Raw genomic sequence first — 17796 nt, 5'->3', positions numbered from 1 at the left:
AGCATCTCTAATCCAAAAATCTGAAATCCAAAATCTTCTAATGAGCATTTCCTTCAAGCATCATGTGGGCACTCAAAAAGTGTGGGCTTTTGGAGCTTTTCAGATTAGGGACATTCGACCTGAACCTCAGTTCAAATCCTTGCTCTATGACTTACCAACTGTGGTGCCTTAGGTAAATTCTTTAGCCTCCCTGAGCTACCGTTTCTTCATTTCTGTAGTGGAGATAACAAACTTACCTAGCATGAGTATTATAAGGCACTATTTCCCCAAACGTGGCATGCATACCACTGGTGGTACCTGAGGTGACCCTAGGGGGGACAATAGCAAACTATTGAAATTTTAACTGTGAGAGAGTTTGTTTTATATGTACTAGAAAAAAATATAAAAATCACATCAAAACTATTTTTTAGAACAATGCTAACCTTTATCCTTACTGATATTTAAGGGGGAAATTGGGCAATTGAAAAGAACAAGCGTGTTGAGTAAATAGTGGTCCAGGCAGCATGCAGATAGAGCAGGAATTGAGAAGGTGGTCTGGGAATGGAGTTTGCTTAACTCTATGAAATAATAGAAAAGAATACAAATAATGATAGCCAAATGCAATACCTGACCCTAGACTAAATCTTGGACTGGAAGGAAATAAATGCTGTAAAGGACAGTATTGGGTCCAATGCAGAATTGGAATACAGATAATAGACTAGATAACAGTGTGGTATCCATGTTAAATTCGCCAAAGTTGACAACTGCACTGTGCTTATATAAGAGAATATCTCTGTCCTTAGGAAATGCACACTGAGGTATCTAAGGATAAAGGGCTGTAATGTATGTAACTTACCTTTAAATGGTTCAGAAATGTGTGTGTGTATGCATACAATGCACAGAGAAAACCGTAAGCACCTTGGAGTAATGGCAGAAACTGGGTAATAAGCATCTTCTGTACTGTTTTTATTTTTGCAACTTATGTAAGTTTAAAGTTATTTCCAAATAAAAAGTAAAACAAAATGTAAGCAATGCAGGTCAAGTCCACAGCACAGGGCCCAGCCATGGAAGGCACTTAGTAAACTCTCCGGCTTTCTCCCCTTCTCTACTGGCCAGCGTGGAGACAGTGAATGATGGGCAGTTTCACAGTGTGGAGCTGGTGACGCTAAACCAGACCCTGAACCTAGTAGTGGACAAAGGAACTCCAAAGAGCCTGGGGAAGCTCCAGAAGCAGCCAGCGGTGGGCATCAACAGCCCCCTCTACCTTGGAGGTAATGCGCTCTTTCCCTACCACCTCTACCTCCCTCTGGCCCTCTGTGCTCCAGTACAGAAACCCAGGCCACTGCCAAAGCCAATCAGGGAAGGCTTCCTGGAGGAAGGGACGACGAAGCTGATCTCTAAAAGGTGAATAAGCACTAGCCAGGCCATGGAGGAAAGAGAATCTTGGACAGGTGCTTGGAAAGGAAAGAGAACAGGACTCCTGGAAACTACACGTTGTGACGGGGAAGGGTGAGAAGGGGGAGGCAGGAGATGGAAGCAGGGTCTAGGCTCTGCTGAAGTCTGCCGGCTTCAGGTCATATTCCCTCTGCTCTGCCACCTCCTCAAACCCTCAGAGGTTCAATTAATGAATGTAGAAGAATTTGAGATTAAAATCAAAGGCCAAAAATGGAAGTAGGCCAGGTGCAGTGGCTCACACCTGTAATCCCAACACTTTGGGAGGCTGAGGTGGGAGGATCACTTGAGCCCAGGAGTTGGAGGCCAGCCTAGGCAACACAGTGAGACCTCATCTCTACAAAATATTTAAATTAGCTGGGCACAATAGTGAGCACCTGTAGTCCCAGCTACTTGGGAGGGTGAGGCAGGGGGATTGCTTGAGCCTGGGAGGTTGGGGCTGCAGTGAGCCATGATTGTGCCACTGCCCTCCAACCTGGGTGACAGAGTGAGACCTTGTCTTTAAAACAACAACAACAACAAAACACAAAAAAGTAGCCATCAGTTAGGCAGACTCTGGGCCTGAAATGCAGCCCCTGCACTTATAGTTCTCAAAGGGTTAAGTGTAAAAAAAGCTACCAAAACTGCTCGTTCAATCCTAAGATTCCCAAGACTTTACCCAGAGTCCACCTGCAGAGACTAGCACGGGCCCAGAAGAGGGTGTTGTTAATGGGTGGTTCAGATGTAGGGAGGCCAGGGAAAGCTCTGTGCCGAGGGCAGCCCCAGAAGGGACACCACTTATCCCTGGAGGAGGACCGTGCCCTGTGCCCCACCTGCTCCAGGTGCACCCAGAACGGAACTGGGTGCCCTGCTTCCAGGCCAGTCCCAGGCTCTCAACTATAGAAGGTGGGCAGCGAATGGTGTAGAAGGGGAGCGAAAATACAAATTATTGAAAAGCAAATTAGGTCTTTACTAACAGTCTCTTGAAGATCCTGAGAAGAGGGGTACACCGCACATAAGGCAGCAAACTGGTCTAAAAACCCTGAACCCCAAAGTTTCGTTGATCAAGCAGCTCCCCAAAACCTTATCTCCTCAGCTGTAGCTCACCTGCCCTGGGTTCTCTTGTGAGGCCTGGATCAAAGGGCTGAGGAGCCTGGTGGGGACAGCAGGTTATTTGGTGCACTTGCCTACTGGGGGGAACGGTCTCCTCAGTTCAGCCAGTGGGATCATAGGGCAATGAGTGACCAGATCATCTCATTTTTTCTAGGGAAGTCCAAGATACAAATTTTTATGGGAAATTTTCTAATATTACATATTGGCAACAAATTCACATTTTTTTAAGGAGTCCCAGTGCAGGACCAAGGATGCACGTCCCTGTATGGAGGAGGTCCGAGGTTTTGGCCCGTTAACCTCGTTTGAACAGCAGAGGCCCAGAGTTCTAGCCATGAATGTGTGAAAAGTGCTTTTTCGCTCTGAGGACAGCAGGGTGGCAGGGGAGGGTCTTCAGGCCACTGTCCTGGCTCCCCTCCCACAGGCATCCCCACCTCCACCGGCCTCTCTGCCTTGCGCCAGGGAACGGACCGGCCTCTAGGCGGCTTCCACGGATGCATCCACGAGGTGCGCATCAACAACGAGCTGCAGGACTTCAAGGCCCTCCCACCACAGTCCCTGGGGGTGTCACCAGGCTGCAAGTCCTGCACCGTGTGCAAGCATGGCCTGTGCCGCTCCGTGGAGAAGGACAGCGTGGTGTGCGAGTGCCACCCAGGCTGGACCGGCCCACTCTGCGACCAGGAGGCCCGGGACCCCTGCCTCGGCCACAGGTCAGTGTCCCAGGAGCCCTGGCTGTGTGCTCGGGCTCCCAGAATGGCCTCAGTCCCTACCCCACCTGAGAAATAGGCACTACTGGAGGCTGGAGGAGTTGCAGTCAGACCGCAGATAGGATCTGTGTAAGTGTAACTGCTTAAGAGGTCAAGAGGCTGAGCTTACACATCTGAGCAGCCAGACCTGCTTGGAGGGATCAGCATAAGAGGGCCCTGCTCAAAACACTAGTCTCTGCCAGGTGGCCTTTAGAACCTGTCCAGAGCCACAGTGAGCCCCCACTGTCTCTGTGGGAATTAAAAAAGGCACCCACATGGGCAGACTCAGCCTGTGCAAGGCACCAGGTGTATATAACCACACATCAAACCACATTTAATAGTTTAAGCAACTACTCATTCAACAAAGATTTACTGAGGTCCTACTACGTGCCAGGCCTCATGCTAAACATAGGAGATCCAGTACTGTCAGTGTTAAGAAACCTGAATCAGCCAAAACTAACACCAGAGCCAACACTGGAAATGTGGTTGGCTAAACCAGTCAGGAAATGATTTTTTGGATCAGGAATAAGGGACAGCTATACAGGGTTTGAGCTTCTTGTGTTGCTCTTGAGCATATGTGTGTGTGTGTTTGACTCTATAATATGGATCCTGGCTCTGCATGTCATCTCAATAGGGGCAGTGGTGCATCATGATGATTCAGAATATAGGCTTTACCTTCATTTTTTTCCATGGGTGAAATGTACTGCATAGGAGCAGCAGACAAGAGGTTATGATGGAAATTCAGAGCAATACTGGGTGTAAAGCACTTAACACAATTCCTGGTACATAGCCAGTGGTACCTGCTGGTAGTAGTGGGGTGGTAGTAATTCTTATTTAAGATGGTAAAGCAATTATAATGTTTAGAGAATGGCTAGATTCTTTCAAGCAGTTGCTTGCTACTTGGCTGCATGAGGTGTGTGTGTAAATCAGCAAGCCAGCCTCTGCTGTGGTCACAGCTCACAGTGGACACTGGGTGACACTCACAGGCTTCTGGCTGGTTGGCCAGGGGAACCAAGGTGGTTAAGAAAAGAGATGCTCAGCCTAGGAAATAGAGAAAGCTATTGGACTGTACTCAGCTCTGGGTCCCCTGGTCCCTGGCTGGGTGGACAGAGGGAGTCCCCAGCAGCACCAACTCTGATCCAGTTCCCTTCTCATCCTCCTCTCTGCCCCTAGCTGCCACCATGGAAAATGTGTGGCAACTGGGACCTCATACATGTGCAAGTGTGTCGAGGGCTATGGAGGGGCCTTGTGTGACAACAAGAATGACTCTGCCAATGCCTGCTCAGCCTTCAAGTGTCACCATGGGCAGTGCCACATCTCAGACCAAGGGGAGCCCTACTGCCTGTGCCAGCCCGGCTTTAGCGGCGAGCACTGCCAACAAGGTGGGTCTGCTGTGCCTGTGGGAGGGAGGAAGTGGGGGTCAGAGTTGGACTTCACATCCAGATCACCTCAGTTCCAGTTCTGGCTGTGCCACTTAAAGGCTGCATGACGTTGGTTCAGTCACTTTCTGAGCCTCAACTCCCTCAACTTGAAAACGGAGGCAATACTATACCTTCCTGTATCAGTTATCTAGTGCTGCATAACAACTTAGCCCCAAACCATAGCAGTTCAAAACCACAAAAAACATTTTTTTTAGCCCACATTGTTCCTGTGGGTTGGGAATTCAGAAAGAGCCTAGCTGGGATCTCTCAGGGTTGCATTCTACACAGCCAGGGCTGCAGTTCTCTGTAGGCTAACCCAAGGCAGCAGGATATGCTTCCAATGTGCCGCACTCCCATGGCGCTGGGTGTTGGCGGGAGGTCCCAGTTCTGCCCTGCATGAGTCACTACACAGGCTCTTTGAGGGTCCTTGCGCCAGGGCAGCTGGCATGTCCCAGAGTGAACGGTCCAGAAGAGAGTAAGCCACTTGTCTTATATGACCTACAATTGGAAGTCACTCACACCATCATTTCCACCACATTGCATTGGTTACATCAGTCAGGTACATTCAGTGAGGGAGGGGACCACATAAAGGGCATCAATACCAGAAGGTGGTAGTCACTGGGGGCAATCTTGGAGGCTAGCTACTGTGCTTCTTTATAGGGTTGTTGGGAGGAGTACGTGAGATGTTGAGATGTAAAGTCAGAAGCAACATTGTCACGATGAAGGCCAAACTGTCATTTAGAATCTGCATGACCTTGACCAGCCTGGCCAACATGGTGAAACCCTGTCTCTACTAAAAATACAAAAATTAGCTGGGCATCATGGCGGTCGCCTGTAATCCCAGCTATGCTGGAGGCTGAGGCAAGAGAATCATTTGAACCCAGGAGGCAGAGGTTACAGTCAGCCAAGATCAACCTGGGTGACAGAGTGAGAGCCTGTCTCAAATCTGCATGACATTGAGCAGCATACTTGTGGTTCACTTCCTCATCTAGATAGGGCCAGGAGTGGTGGCTCACACCTGGAATCCTAGCATTTTGGGAGGCCGAGGTGCACGGATTGCATGAGCTCAGGAGCTTGAAGCTGCAATGAATGCACCACTGCACTCCAGCCCAGGTGACAGAGACAGACCCTGTCTCCAAGAAAAAACAAAAGTGCAGATAACTCATACTGCCAAAATTAAGATTCTAAAGCATGGACTTTTAAAAGATGAAACAAGTGTAGAAAATGGTCCTCAGTGGACCTCTGCAGGAAGAACACATGAGCAGTCTGGATGGTTCTTTTCTCCTCTTTTCCAGCTGTTGGCCCTTGAGATGCCGTGCCTTCAAAACTAATGAAACCCTAGCCACTCAGAGTGGCCCCCTGACATTGACCAGCACCACTGACATCACCTGGGAGTCACCTGGGGCTCCCAGGCCCCACCCCAGCCCTTTTGAGTCAGAACCTGCATTTTGCAATGATTCGCATATGTATCCAAGCTGATGGCATTGCTCCACAGCCTCCATCCAACCCTCCTGCCCTTACTGGGTCAGCAGAAGCCAGTTCTTTGGTCTGACCTAGTCAGAACCATCAAATTACTCATCTTGGTTAGTGGCCCCTTTATCATGTAATTTTGAGGTGAGCTCAACAAAGGAAATTATATTAATATTAAAATGGTTGTCTTACCTTGGGGGATCTTTCTCCTGCATGGACACTGAGAAGTCTTGCTCCCTGCCACCAGGATCCCAGGCAGTCCACCCCGTGCCTTGAGGACTTTTCCACATTTTATACCTACACGAAATACTATTCTTAACCAAAACTCATTTTTAAAATGTTATTAAATAACTTATTCTGAAATAATTTCAGACTTACAGAAAAACTGTCAGGACAGTATAAACAGCTTAATCCCTTCACCCCAGTCATTAGCATGTTACCCCATCTGCACTCCCTGTCTCTCCCCATGTTATACACGTGCACATGCACACATTGTCATTAACCTCTTTCTAATCCTTTTAACAACACCTGAAGCTTTAAAATGCATAAAGCCCTTTCTCCTTCACAATCGCCTCTGGTGCCTGTAACAGCCTGGGAGTTGCTGGAAGGACAGGTAAATGTGTTACCACTTTTCAGACACGGAAACTGTGACTTGCTTGTCAAGGGTCAAGGGTCAAGGGTCATGGCTCCCTTCCTCAAGTGCCTTGCTGCAGACATTCTCCCACTGTAGTGAGGACAGTAGAGGGGTGGAAATGAAAAGCTGGGTCAGGGTCCAGAGTGTTTAAGCAGATACAGGGGTGCCCTTTCCCAGCCTGCAGTTATTTCTAGGCCTTCTGGAAAAGCTCATCCCAAAGCCTCATTAACACCTGCTTCTTATTCAGATATCAACTCCAGCTCATTTCCCAGAGAAGCCTCCCTGGCCCCTGGGCCAGGTCAAATGCCTTTTGAATACAAATGTCTTATAGCATACAAAAACATATACTGTATGTTCTTGTATGAACATCTTCCCTTTCTTTATAGCATCTACCTCAGTTTCTTTATTAAATATATTCACTTAAATAGTATCTAGACTCTAGGCCAAGAGAGACAGACTACTGGGAGTGGTGGTGACTGGGGCAAACTGGAGATTGCCTGCCCCATCTAAAGCACTCGGCTTCAGCCATCACTGCAGTGCAGGGTTGCAGGCTCAGCTCTGCCAGACCTCCTTGTTTTCAAGGAAGGCAGAAATCCAAATTTTCAGGTGAAATCTCCTGCTTTTTGAATGTTGGCATTTAATTAATTTTTAGGCACAGGTAGGGTGATCAAAATTGGTCTGGGGTCAGGATTTGGCCCACAGTCTACCAGTTTGCGTCATCTAGTTTTAGTTTTGACTTCAGGTTTCTTGAAGGAAGGGACCAAGCCTGCTTTTGTCATCATTATATCCTCACGGCTTAGGTGTAAGCCTGTCAGAGAGCCTGGTACAGGAAAGGCACCTGTTTGTAAAATAGATGGGTGGATGGAGGGGAGGGTAGGCAGATGGATGAGTGAATAAATTCTTATGGTCTTCAGAGCACAAGTATTTCAAAGCAGCCTACCTGGGAACTGTTCATGGTCCTGCTGGCCACCTAGACCACCAATGCCCTGACTTCTATGCCCTCTGCAGAGAATCCGTGCCTGGGACAAGTAGTCCGAGAGGTGATCCGCCGCCAGAAAGGTTATGCATCATGTGCCACAGCCTCCAAGGTGCCCATCATGGAATGTCGTGGGGGCTGTGGGCCCCAGTGCTGCCAGCCCACCCGCAGCAAGCGGCGGAAATACGTCTTCCAGTGCACGGACGGCTCCTCATTTGTAGAAGAGGTGGAGAGACACTTAGAGTGCGGCTGCCTCGCGTGTTCCTAAGCCCCTGCCCGCCTGCCTGCCACCTCTCGGACTCCAGCTTGATGGAGTTGGGACAGCCATGTGGGACCCCCTGGTGATTCAGCATGAAGGAAATGAAGCTGGAGAGGAAGGTAAAGAAGAAGAGAATATTAAGTATATTGTAAAATAAACAAAAAATAGAACTTATTTTTATTATGGAAAGTGACTATTTTCATCTTTTATTATATAAATATATTACACCATCTGCGTATATGTACCATATAGTGAGTTATTTTTACCAAGTTTTGTGTTGTGTATTTGTTGTGTTTTTAAAAACAGCTGTTTAAAAATTTAAGAAAAAAATAGACTAATAAAAATGCTCAAAAAAATAGACTAATAAAAATGCTTTAAAACAAAAGGATAAGAATAAAGAATGATAGCCTGTCTGAGGAAGGAGGAAGATGTTTTCATATTTATGAAACGGTATTATGTTGGCAGGAGACCAAGAGCTGCTCATTGAGATCAGAAAAAGGAATAAGAGGAAGAGAGAGAAGGAAAAGACCTTTGTTTCTTGTTTTTTAACTCCCTTTTTTTTCCCTCCCCTAAAATTACCCAGCTTTTCGGAGTCCTGGATGTCAGTGCCCAAAATGCCCAGTTCTTCCAGGAAAAGCTGCTGAGCCCTGGCCTTCTCAGTCTCACTGCCACTCAAAAATATTGCTGTCCCTGTCTGTCCCAGACCCACCTTCAGGGTATCTGAACCCACTGGGGGACCCCTCTTCTCCTTCCTGGCTGGCCCTGGCTTCCAATCGAGGACTGACTATTGAAGTCTGCTACAGGTGTCATTTGGAACTGTCTTACCAAATTTTAAAACAGCTGCTATTTTTCCTGCTCCTCCCCAGGAGAGGGGTCTTCCTAGAGGAGGCGAGGGAAGAGAATATCATGGTGTCTCCTCAGGACCCATGCACTGGCCCCCTCTCCTCCTTCCAGGTAATTTTTCAATGGAATGTATCCCAGTAGAGAAGGTAGTCAGCCCTTCTTGGAAGCGGAAGGCTGGGAGCCAAGTCTGCCCACAGCGCTAGATGTCCAACTCTGGAAGGTTCTTGGAGGCTCTTGTTGTAAGACAGGCCTCTGCCACCTGATCCTCCAGGTCACCATCATGATGATAGAGACTCCTTGCCCATCTGTGACACTTTCCAATGCATATCCAAACTTTACCTTATTTTATCTATGCAACCCCTGCCTCCCTGGGAAGGATAAGGAAGTAGAGCTGGGTTCACTAAGAAGGAAGTTTAGGCCCTCACAGGCTCTGGAACTTGCCTTAAGCCACACACCAGATAAGTGGAGGAGCCAGACCAGAAGTCCAGACCCAAAGCTTGAGATTCTTTCTCTAGAATGGGTGAGCACAGGTGATTCAGGCGGCTTAAATCCATCAGAGCAGCCCTGCCGGAAAAGGAAATAATATGATGTTTTTTCCTGCTCTTGTTCTGCCTTGCTCACTCATTCTCCCTCCGCAGTATCTGGAAAGATTCTGGAGACCAGGGCTTATGCATCTAGGGAAAGTGACCAAGGGCAGCCTATCCAGCCTCTGCCTCCATTCCTGAAGGGGACTTCCCTGCCCCTGTTTCTTTCCATGTCTCTCCCTCCCTCACTCCCATTTGCCCCCTTCCACCCCATCAGGTTAGCCACATATCTTCCAGGGCTCAGCTGTTCACACCAACTCCCTGGCTCTTATCATCCATCCCTCCTTCCCCCAGGAGCTTCCACTGTAGGAGTTTCAGGGAGAAGAGTTTGGAAGTCATTGGACCTTTCAGCCCTCAGGTTCCCTAGAGGAGCCTAGGTGATCTGTGAGTACCAATGGTGGGCCAAAGACGCAGGGAATAATGAAGGGAGAAAGAAAAGAAAGGAAGATGGAGGAAAATGAGGCAAGTGGAAGAAGAAGGAAGGAAAGAAGGAAGGGAGGGAGGGGATGAAGAGAAGGGAGAGAGGGATATAGCTGAGGAATTTATCTAAAAATGTGCATGTAAATCTCCATTATGTTCCAGGTACTGTGCCTTATGATGGCTTTGTTTTTTGTTGTCATTAGAGACAAGGTCTTGCTTTGTCACCCAGGCTGGAGTAGAGTGGTTCAATCATAGCTCACTGCAGCCTCAACCTCCTAGGCTCAAGCCATCTTCCTGCCTCAGTCTCCCAAAATGCTGGGATTACAGGTGTGAGCCACTATGCTCAGCCTGTTTCAAACATTATTATAATAGCAGATTTATTTAGTACTTTATTATACATCAGATACCACTCTAATTGTGAAATAGATATATATTCATTTAATTATCGAAACCACCATGTAGTTAAAACACTATTAACTCATTTTACAGTTGAGTAGACTGAGACACAGAGAAGTTAAAGAACTTGCCCAAGAGTAAATGTCTAATAAACCGTAGAGCCAGGATCTGGGCCCAGGCTGTCTGACTCCAGAACTTGCTCACTCAACCACTAAACCATCCTGCTTCTCATGGGAAACAAACACATCCTGCCTTTGAGGATCCTACAGCCTGTGACAAAAACAGTCATAAAAATGGACAATTGCCTTATTACACAAGGAGCTCTCAAGTGGCAATATAAGCAATGGAAGTGGCTGTCCAGAGGAGAGAATTTCTAGTCCTAGGTCTTTAAGGATGAATAGGAGTTTGCCAGAGTGAGAAAGGGAATTGAACTTTCCTGGGAGGGGCCTGTTAAAAAGCAATGAGATATGGCCAGGCCTGGCTTGTTTGGGGAAGAGTCAAAATCTAGGGTGGCAAGAGTATGGGAAGCACACTGAGGAGCAGAGAGAAATGGGGTAGGTAGGAAGGTAGGGTTTTGACCGCAAAGAGCTGTGCATGCTAAACTGGGCCACAGGTGCCAGCAGGGTTGTTTGAGGAAGGGAAGAGCAAGACAAGCTCTGGTTTAGGAAGAGAGCTGTGGCAGCATAAAGGCCTGAAAGAGGAGACAGAGCTGTCACCCAAAATGGACTTGAGAGCTCCCTGTGGTTTACTCTGTGGCTAGAAAACACTGCCGGCCAGATGGATCACAAATGTCTATGGTAGCTTAGAAGCTCTGCTCTTGAAGAGGATCCTGGGATCTGCCCAACACCCTTCCTAACCTCCATTTCCCCATCCCCACCTCCATTGCCCCATCCCCCATCTCCCCCTAGGCAGGTGGATCTGAGCCTTATCCCACCACCAATGCCCGTGCTAGCCTCTCCCCACCCAGCCCAGAGCCTACTCAGCCTGCCATCTCAAGAGCCCCACCGAGGGTCACTGGCTTCCTGGGAGGAGTCACCAGGCTGCCAGCTTTCCCTCTGCCTCCCCAAGGAACCTGAGACCTCCCTCTGCTCATCACCCTGGGCCCAATCCTGAATCCAGCACCCATCAACCAAGACAGCAAAAGGGCCAGGTCTGTCCCTTATAATTTTGAGCCCTCAAGTTTGGAAGCCCTGACTTTAAGAAATGCCAAATGCAAGGACCATTAAGAAAATTCTCCCCGAAATGAGGCTCCTCTAACAAATGATGATTAAAACTCTCTCTCCTTGAGCAGTCACATTCTAGAAACAGGACATTCCATGAGGCAGGAAGAGTTCAGTTAATTTGCTCCTGAAAAAGTGTGGTTCCGTGTTTGTGTGGCAATGTACGTGGGCAGAAGAGGCCGCTCAAGCTGTGTCCCCCCTGAGCAGGATTCAGGAAAGGGAAAAGAAGGTCTCTTCGACTCAACCAAGGGGCCGTACGATGGCCTATGAGATTATGTATTTAAAAGTTCTTTGTAAAGTGTAAACTAAAAACCTTAAATGTAAGATGCTGTTGTTATTATTACTGTTGTTGTTGCTGTTATGGACATGCCAAAAGGCCCTTGTTAGAAGACGGTTTTGCCTTTTCAATCTCATAGCAAGGAACTCAAGTCTGATGCTTCAAAAAGATGAGAAGAAGGGCAAGAAGAGGGAGAACTCCCAAGCTCAGAGGGAAAAAAAGGGGGGGGGTGGGGAAGAGCCCCAGGGTGACCTTCAGGAAAGGCCAGGACCAGGATGATCTAAACTTTCCCTTCACCAGAGACAAGGCTATTGTCAGACTGAACCCTAAGGTCAAGCAGTCACCCACTGCCTTTGCTGGGAGCAGAAGCCCATAGCAACAAGTGATCTGCCCCTCAGACTCAAGATCCCAGATATCAGAGCTGGAGGAGTCGTAGGGCATTACTGGTAGGCAGGAAAACTGAGGGTCGAACAAATGGAAGAATGCGGTGATCATAGACCAAAGACACACAGATAATTAACCCCAGGTGTCCACCCAGGCCAAAGTTCTTCCTGCTACCCCACAGTGGATGTCCAGGCAGATGGTCCCCACATGATGGGGAAGCTGAGGGCATAGTGTGGTTTGGTGGGACTTGTTCATGTTTTGTAGTGTGGGCTCAACAGTGCCAAAGGAAACACTAGGGAAAAGTTGGTGAAACATGCCAGATAGCAGGACCAGTAAAGGCATAATCAGGCATTTGGCAAAGCTTGCTTTTCTAATTCAATGATAGGTTCTAATAGGAAATTTTTAAAGACTTTTTAAAACAATGTTATAGTGCCACTTCCCCAGTATGGAATAAATAACATGCATTCTTTTTTCAATATACTGTCATATTCGGATGTCATTAAAATAAATGGATGAGTCACAGAGGAGCTATCAGATGCTCTCATGACTACCATAACTCAGCCCTGCTCCACGGTGTCTGCTTTATTTTTACCCCTGATTTTCAAACCCCCTGGAACAAAGATGACTGCATTCATGGGGTCTGGGGAAAGTCTGGTGTGGAATTAGATCAAAGAATCAGTTTCTTGGATCATGAAGTAAGAAAAATGGATCCAGAGTTCACCAGAACCATTGAAGAGACGACCCAACACACAGCTTAGGGTCAGCAGGGGATGTGGTCCGTATGGCCACAGAAGGTGCCAAGGGTCATGGGGAAGAAAGCCACTCCAGTTCAGAGGAAGAGAACACCCTACTGATATGTGAAGGAATATTCCTCCTTATAGGACTCCAATGCCTAATTAAATTTCTCCTTTATCAGTTCCTTCAACAAGTATTTATTCAGCATCTACTATGTGCCAGGTACTGTTCTACGCATTGAGGACTCCAAAGATGATCAAGACCAAGTCCTTGTTCTCCTGGAGTTTAAACTTTAACTGAGGGGGTTTGTGCCAATCAACAAATAAAGATAACACCTGATAGTGATAAGTTCACTTCCACAAATAAAGAAGAGGAGACACTCCAGAATAGCTGGGTGGGTGCTTCATGCAGTGAGGTCAAGAAGGCCTCCCTAAGGAATTGGGACATGGGGTCGGGCAAATACCAAGAAACGGAAGGGGAAGTAACCTGGCCCTGTGGTACTCACTAGATATTTGCCTTGTGTGGGTGTCATCCGAGGGAGGCAGGCAGCCCGAGCAACTTAGGAAGCCAGAGAGGATGGCCTGGGCAAGACAGCATGAGAGGGAGGGGAGGGGCAAGCAGGCCCCTCAGTCTCTCAGCCCTGGGGCATCCTCAAGGGGCTATGCACTTTTAGAAGGAGGATTGCTAAGGGTCTGGAGGCTGCCACTGGCTGGCTGGAGGTCACCCTCACTTCCCTGGCAGATGGCCTTCCATCTGCCCTGTGGAGACCCCTCTGAGAACAAGACACTAGTGGGCAGCAGATGCACCAGGTGCTAAAAAAGGGGCTAGACTCTGTGGCCCCCAGCCGGTTGTTCCTTCTTCCCCCAGGTCTCCCTGAGCAAGACAAGGTCACACTGACTGGGGGCCCTAAGCCTCCAGCAAAGATGCCCTTGTATAGTTTTATACATTTTAGTGTGCATTTATCTGAAATAGGTAGGGAGTGGATTCTGCACTGACACACACCATGTCAGACAGCCTGGATTTTCCTGCCAGGAGGAGCTACTGCCAAGAAACCTACAGTGTCCATCTCCCATGTTTATGCCAGGAGCCCCTCCTCCCAGGTTTGGGACCTAGATGTGTATCCCTCTATCTCAAATTCCCTATGATATCAATCGATAGCAGAGGTTCTCAACTGGGAGAGGTGTTGACCCCACCCAGGAGACATCTGGCAATGTCTGCAGATATTTTTGATTGTATAACTGGGGCACAGGGTGCTATTAGCATCTAGTGGGTAGAGACCAGGGGTGCTGCTAAACATCCTACAATATACAGGACAGCTCCTTGACAACAAAGAATTATCCTGCCCAAGATGTTCATAGTGCTAAGATTGAGAAACCCTGGCTTAGCCAAATCAGACCCTTCCCTGAAATACCTGGGTGGAATCACTCACAAGGAAAGAAGCAGGTTGGAGTGCTAAATAGGCAACAAATAGTGAACTTCTCAGGATGCCTCGGTTGGAATACACGGCAGGCTGGTGGTCTATACCTGTATTTAGAATACCATTGGTTTTTGTTGTTGTTGTTGTTTTGAGACAGAGTTTCGCTCTCATTGCCCAGGGTGGAGTGCAGTGGTGCGATCTCAGCTCACTGAAACCGCCACCTCCCAGGTTCAAGCGACTCTCCTGCCTCAGCTTCCCATGTAGCTGGGATTACAGGTGCCTGCCACCACACCCAGCTAAATTTTGTACTTTTAGTAGAGATGGGGTTTCACCATGTTGGCCAGGCTGGTCCCGAACTCCTGACCTCAGGTGATCCACCTGGCTTGGCCTCCCAAAGTGCTGGGATTACAAGCGTGAGCCACCACGCCCAGCCAGAGCACCACTGTTGATGGGAAACTAAGACCAAGACATTTCTGGCAATGGGGGACCACCATGATCCTTCCTGCCATTCTTTGTTCTTACCACTTGTTCGCTGAAAATGGATACAGAGCAGTGGATCCTGGATTTAATATGCTCAGGCAACATAAAGTATGGCAGAGCATGTGACACTCACCTTTGGACCTGCTGCTGACAGAGAAATAGAGAACAGGATAAATAAAAATGCTATGCTTCTATTTCCTGAACTCTACCCTTCATTGCAGCGCTGGCAGGAGGCAAATATCAATGGGTTCTCAAATCAAGATATGAGGACTAAGGATTTCTTTATGGTGGTTCAAAGGGGAGTGAAGATATTGTGGCTCAAAAGCCACAAGCAGCTCAACTTCAAGATTCATCCAGGGATGCTAAATCGACTCTAGTAACTGACAGCAGGATTAACTGGTTGGCAGAGGAACCTAGCCTACTTAGAGTAACCTTGTAAGGTGCTGCAGGGACAGGAGATGCTCTTATTTACACTATAAATGTCCTTATTTACCAGTCCCTGCAGGGGGACAGGAGATGAGCAAAGTGCTGGGATTACAAGCATTAGCCACTGTCCCCAGCCTGAAACTCTCTTCACTGGACTCAAAATGCTAATTTCACTTGAAATTAAAAATTAAATTTAGGCCAGGCACGGTGGCTCATGCCTGAAATCCCAGCACTCTGGGAAGCTGAGGCAAGAGTATAGGGCTTCAGAGTAGGGTTGAGGGAGGTTCTAAGGAAGCAGGCCTCATCTCCTCCAGCTCCACTTGCCCAGTGTGTAGGGGGCGGGTGGTTTACCCCATCCTCCCCTGCATCCTGCTGCTTGACTTTGGCAATGTCAATGTGAACTTCAGTTTCTCTATCTAGGAAACAAGAATGGCAAGACTGATATCAAGGCTCTGTAGATTACAAGAGGCTCAAAGCAATTCAAACCAACTTAAGGCAAAAAAGGAACATGTTGAGACAAGTAATTGGAAGACCTAGGGTAGCTCCTACTGCATCAGACATGGATGTTTGGATCCTAGAGCTCATACACTGTCATAAGGGCTCAGGGTGTCTGGTGCATACTTGGCTTTGTTTTACCTTGGCTTCATTCTCAGGAAGCCTCTCCTATGCAAAGGGAAAAACTGACTCCCAACAGCTGCAGACTGAAAGCTATAGATACTACCAATTTCAAGCCCAGGGGAAAGAGGGCTTCTTATCTCCAGTGCTTCTGAGATATAGCCCAGAATTGAGTCTCACTGGCTCTGATTAGCCTGCCTTGGGGCAAATGTCCATCACTGGATGAAACAGCAGGGGCAAAAAACAGTAATTTTAGTAGCAACCATGGGCTATGAAGAAATTAAAAAATAAACAGCACTCATTGGACAAGCCTGTGTCACATGAGAAATACGTGGTCGGGATGTGAAAGAGTTTCCCCAAGGAAATGAGGGAACAGAACCTGGAGCAGCAAAAATAAGACAATAACTACTCACCATAGGTAGTTTTTTAAGAAAATATGATAAGATATTGATATGATATAATAAGGCTGGTATATCTACTTTGTGGACTCCAGTATAGCAAATAAATATAAGCGATAAATACAGATATTTTAGCAACAACAACAACAACAAAAACACTGTTTCTTACTACCATTCTCGAAATTCAGTCTATCAAACTTAACATTTTTTGTTGTTTGTTTTTTTCTTTTTTTGAGACAGTATCTCACTCTGTTGCCCAGGCTGGAATACAATGGCATGATCTCAGCTCACTGCAACCTCCACTTCCTTAGCTCAATCAATCCTCCCACCTCAGCATCCAGAGTGGCTGGGACTACAGGCATGTGCCACCACGCCCAGCTAATTTTTTGTAGAGACAGGGTTTCGCCATATTGCTCAGGCTGGTCTCAAACTCCTGGGCTCAAGTGATCCACGGCCTCCGCCTCCCAAAATGCTGGGATTACAAGTGTGAATCACGGCACCTGGCCTGAAACTTTCTTCATTGGACCCAAAATGCTATTTTCATATGAAATTAAAAATTTAGGCCATCCATGGTGGCTCATACCTAAAATCCCAGCATCTTGAAAGGCCGAGGCGGGAGGACTGCATGAACCCAGCAGTTCAAGACCAGCCTGGGCAACATGGTGAGACCCTGTCTCTATAAGACAATTAAAAATTAGCTGGGCATGGTGATGCCCACCTGTAGTCCCAGCTACTTGGGAGGATCATGTGAGCCCAGGAGTTCAAGGCTGCAGTGAGCCATGATCACACCACTGCACTCCAGCCTGGGCCAGAGAGCAAAACCCTGTCTCAAAAAAATAAAATAAATTTTTAAATCCAGCCTAAAATATATCTGTTCTCCTAAACTGAGGGAGGGAGAAGGAAAAAGAGAATAGCTGCTAAACTCTACTTTGAGTTCTAGAATAAAATATAACTAGCTGAAGAGGGATTCATTCACCTTTGAAGTGTATCTCAGAGTGACCCCTCTCCAGCGACCTTGTTTTAAAAATGATTTCATCTCCCATGTCCTTTTGATGGTGGATGATAGGATGTAAGAGCAGCGATTAGAGAAGTGGAAGATTGCCTAGTTACAGGTGAGAAGGTGAATTCACAGAATGAGATGAAAAATCTGACATTCATTGAGCACATACTCTTCATCACACATTTATACACATCCTTTTGTGTAAGACCAAAGCAAAGCTGCCAGCAGGTTCAGTTGTCCTCATTTAAGCAGTGAGAAAGACCTGAATCACATGGCTAGGAGATGGCAGAGATGTGATTTGAACCAGGTTGGACTAAGCCCAATGCCATGTCCTTTCCACCACAACACCATGATTTGCACATAACAAGCCCTTGATGAATGCCTGTTGAACTCTTTCCCACATACAGGATATCTTGTGCAAGATACTGGAACTCATGGGATTAAGGAAAGCTGACGAGCTAATTAATTGGAAGACTGAAACCAGACCTTGTGTAAGCATTGGAGTAAAGCCAACGCAACTATGGAGGAAAATAATGGGAACAGCTCTCTTTTACAGAGTGACTGGGACATGCCAG

General features: G+C 47.3%; 1 protein-coding gene and 1 long non-coding RNA gene across 2 annotated transcripts in view; one reads left to right on the top strand and one right to left on the bottom strand.

Annotated features, from left to right (window-relative positions):
• The window catches only part of LOC134730379 (uncharacterized), a 46552-nt gene extending 38419 nt beyond the window's left edge, over positions 1-8133 (bottom strand). The window contains exons 1-2 of the long non-coding RNA XR_010112140.1: positions 7732-8133; positions 6350-6454 (exon numbers count right to left, since the gene is read on the bottom strand). This is a non-coding gene — a long non-coding RNA (uncharacterized LOC134730379). The remainder of the gene's footprint in view (positions 1-6349; positions 6455-7731) is intronic.
• Positions 1-12710, top strand: part of SLIT3 (slit guidance ligand 3) — a 639400-nt gene extending 626690 nt beyond the window's left edge. Inside the window, exons 33-36 of the mRNA XM_014345150.4 lie at positions 1096-1250; positions 2945-3230; positions 4440-4648; positions 7800-12710. Of these exons, the coding sequence (XP_014200636.3) occupies positions 1096-1250; positions 2945-3230; positions 4440-4648; positions 7800-8035 (886 nt within the window). The 3' untranslated portion in view covers positions 8036-12710. The remainder of the gene's footprint in view (positions 1-1095; positions 1251-2944; positions 3231-4439; positions 4649-7799) is intronic.
• The last annotated feature ends 5086 nt before the right edge of the window (positions 12711-17796 follow it).

Source organism: Pan paniscus, chromosome 4, assembly GCF_029289425.2.
Source record: "Pan paniscus chromosome 4, NHGRI_mPanPan1-v2.0_pri, whole genome shotgun sequence".
Classification (NCBI taxonomy): domain Eukaryota; kingdom Metazoa; phylum Chordata; class Mammalia; order Primates; family Hominidae; genus Pan; species Pan paniscus.
The sequence above is the reverse complement of the archived record's forward strand: the minus strand, read 5'-3'. Positions and strand labels throughout refer to the sequence as shown.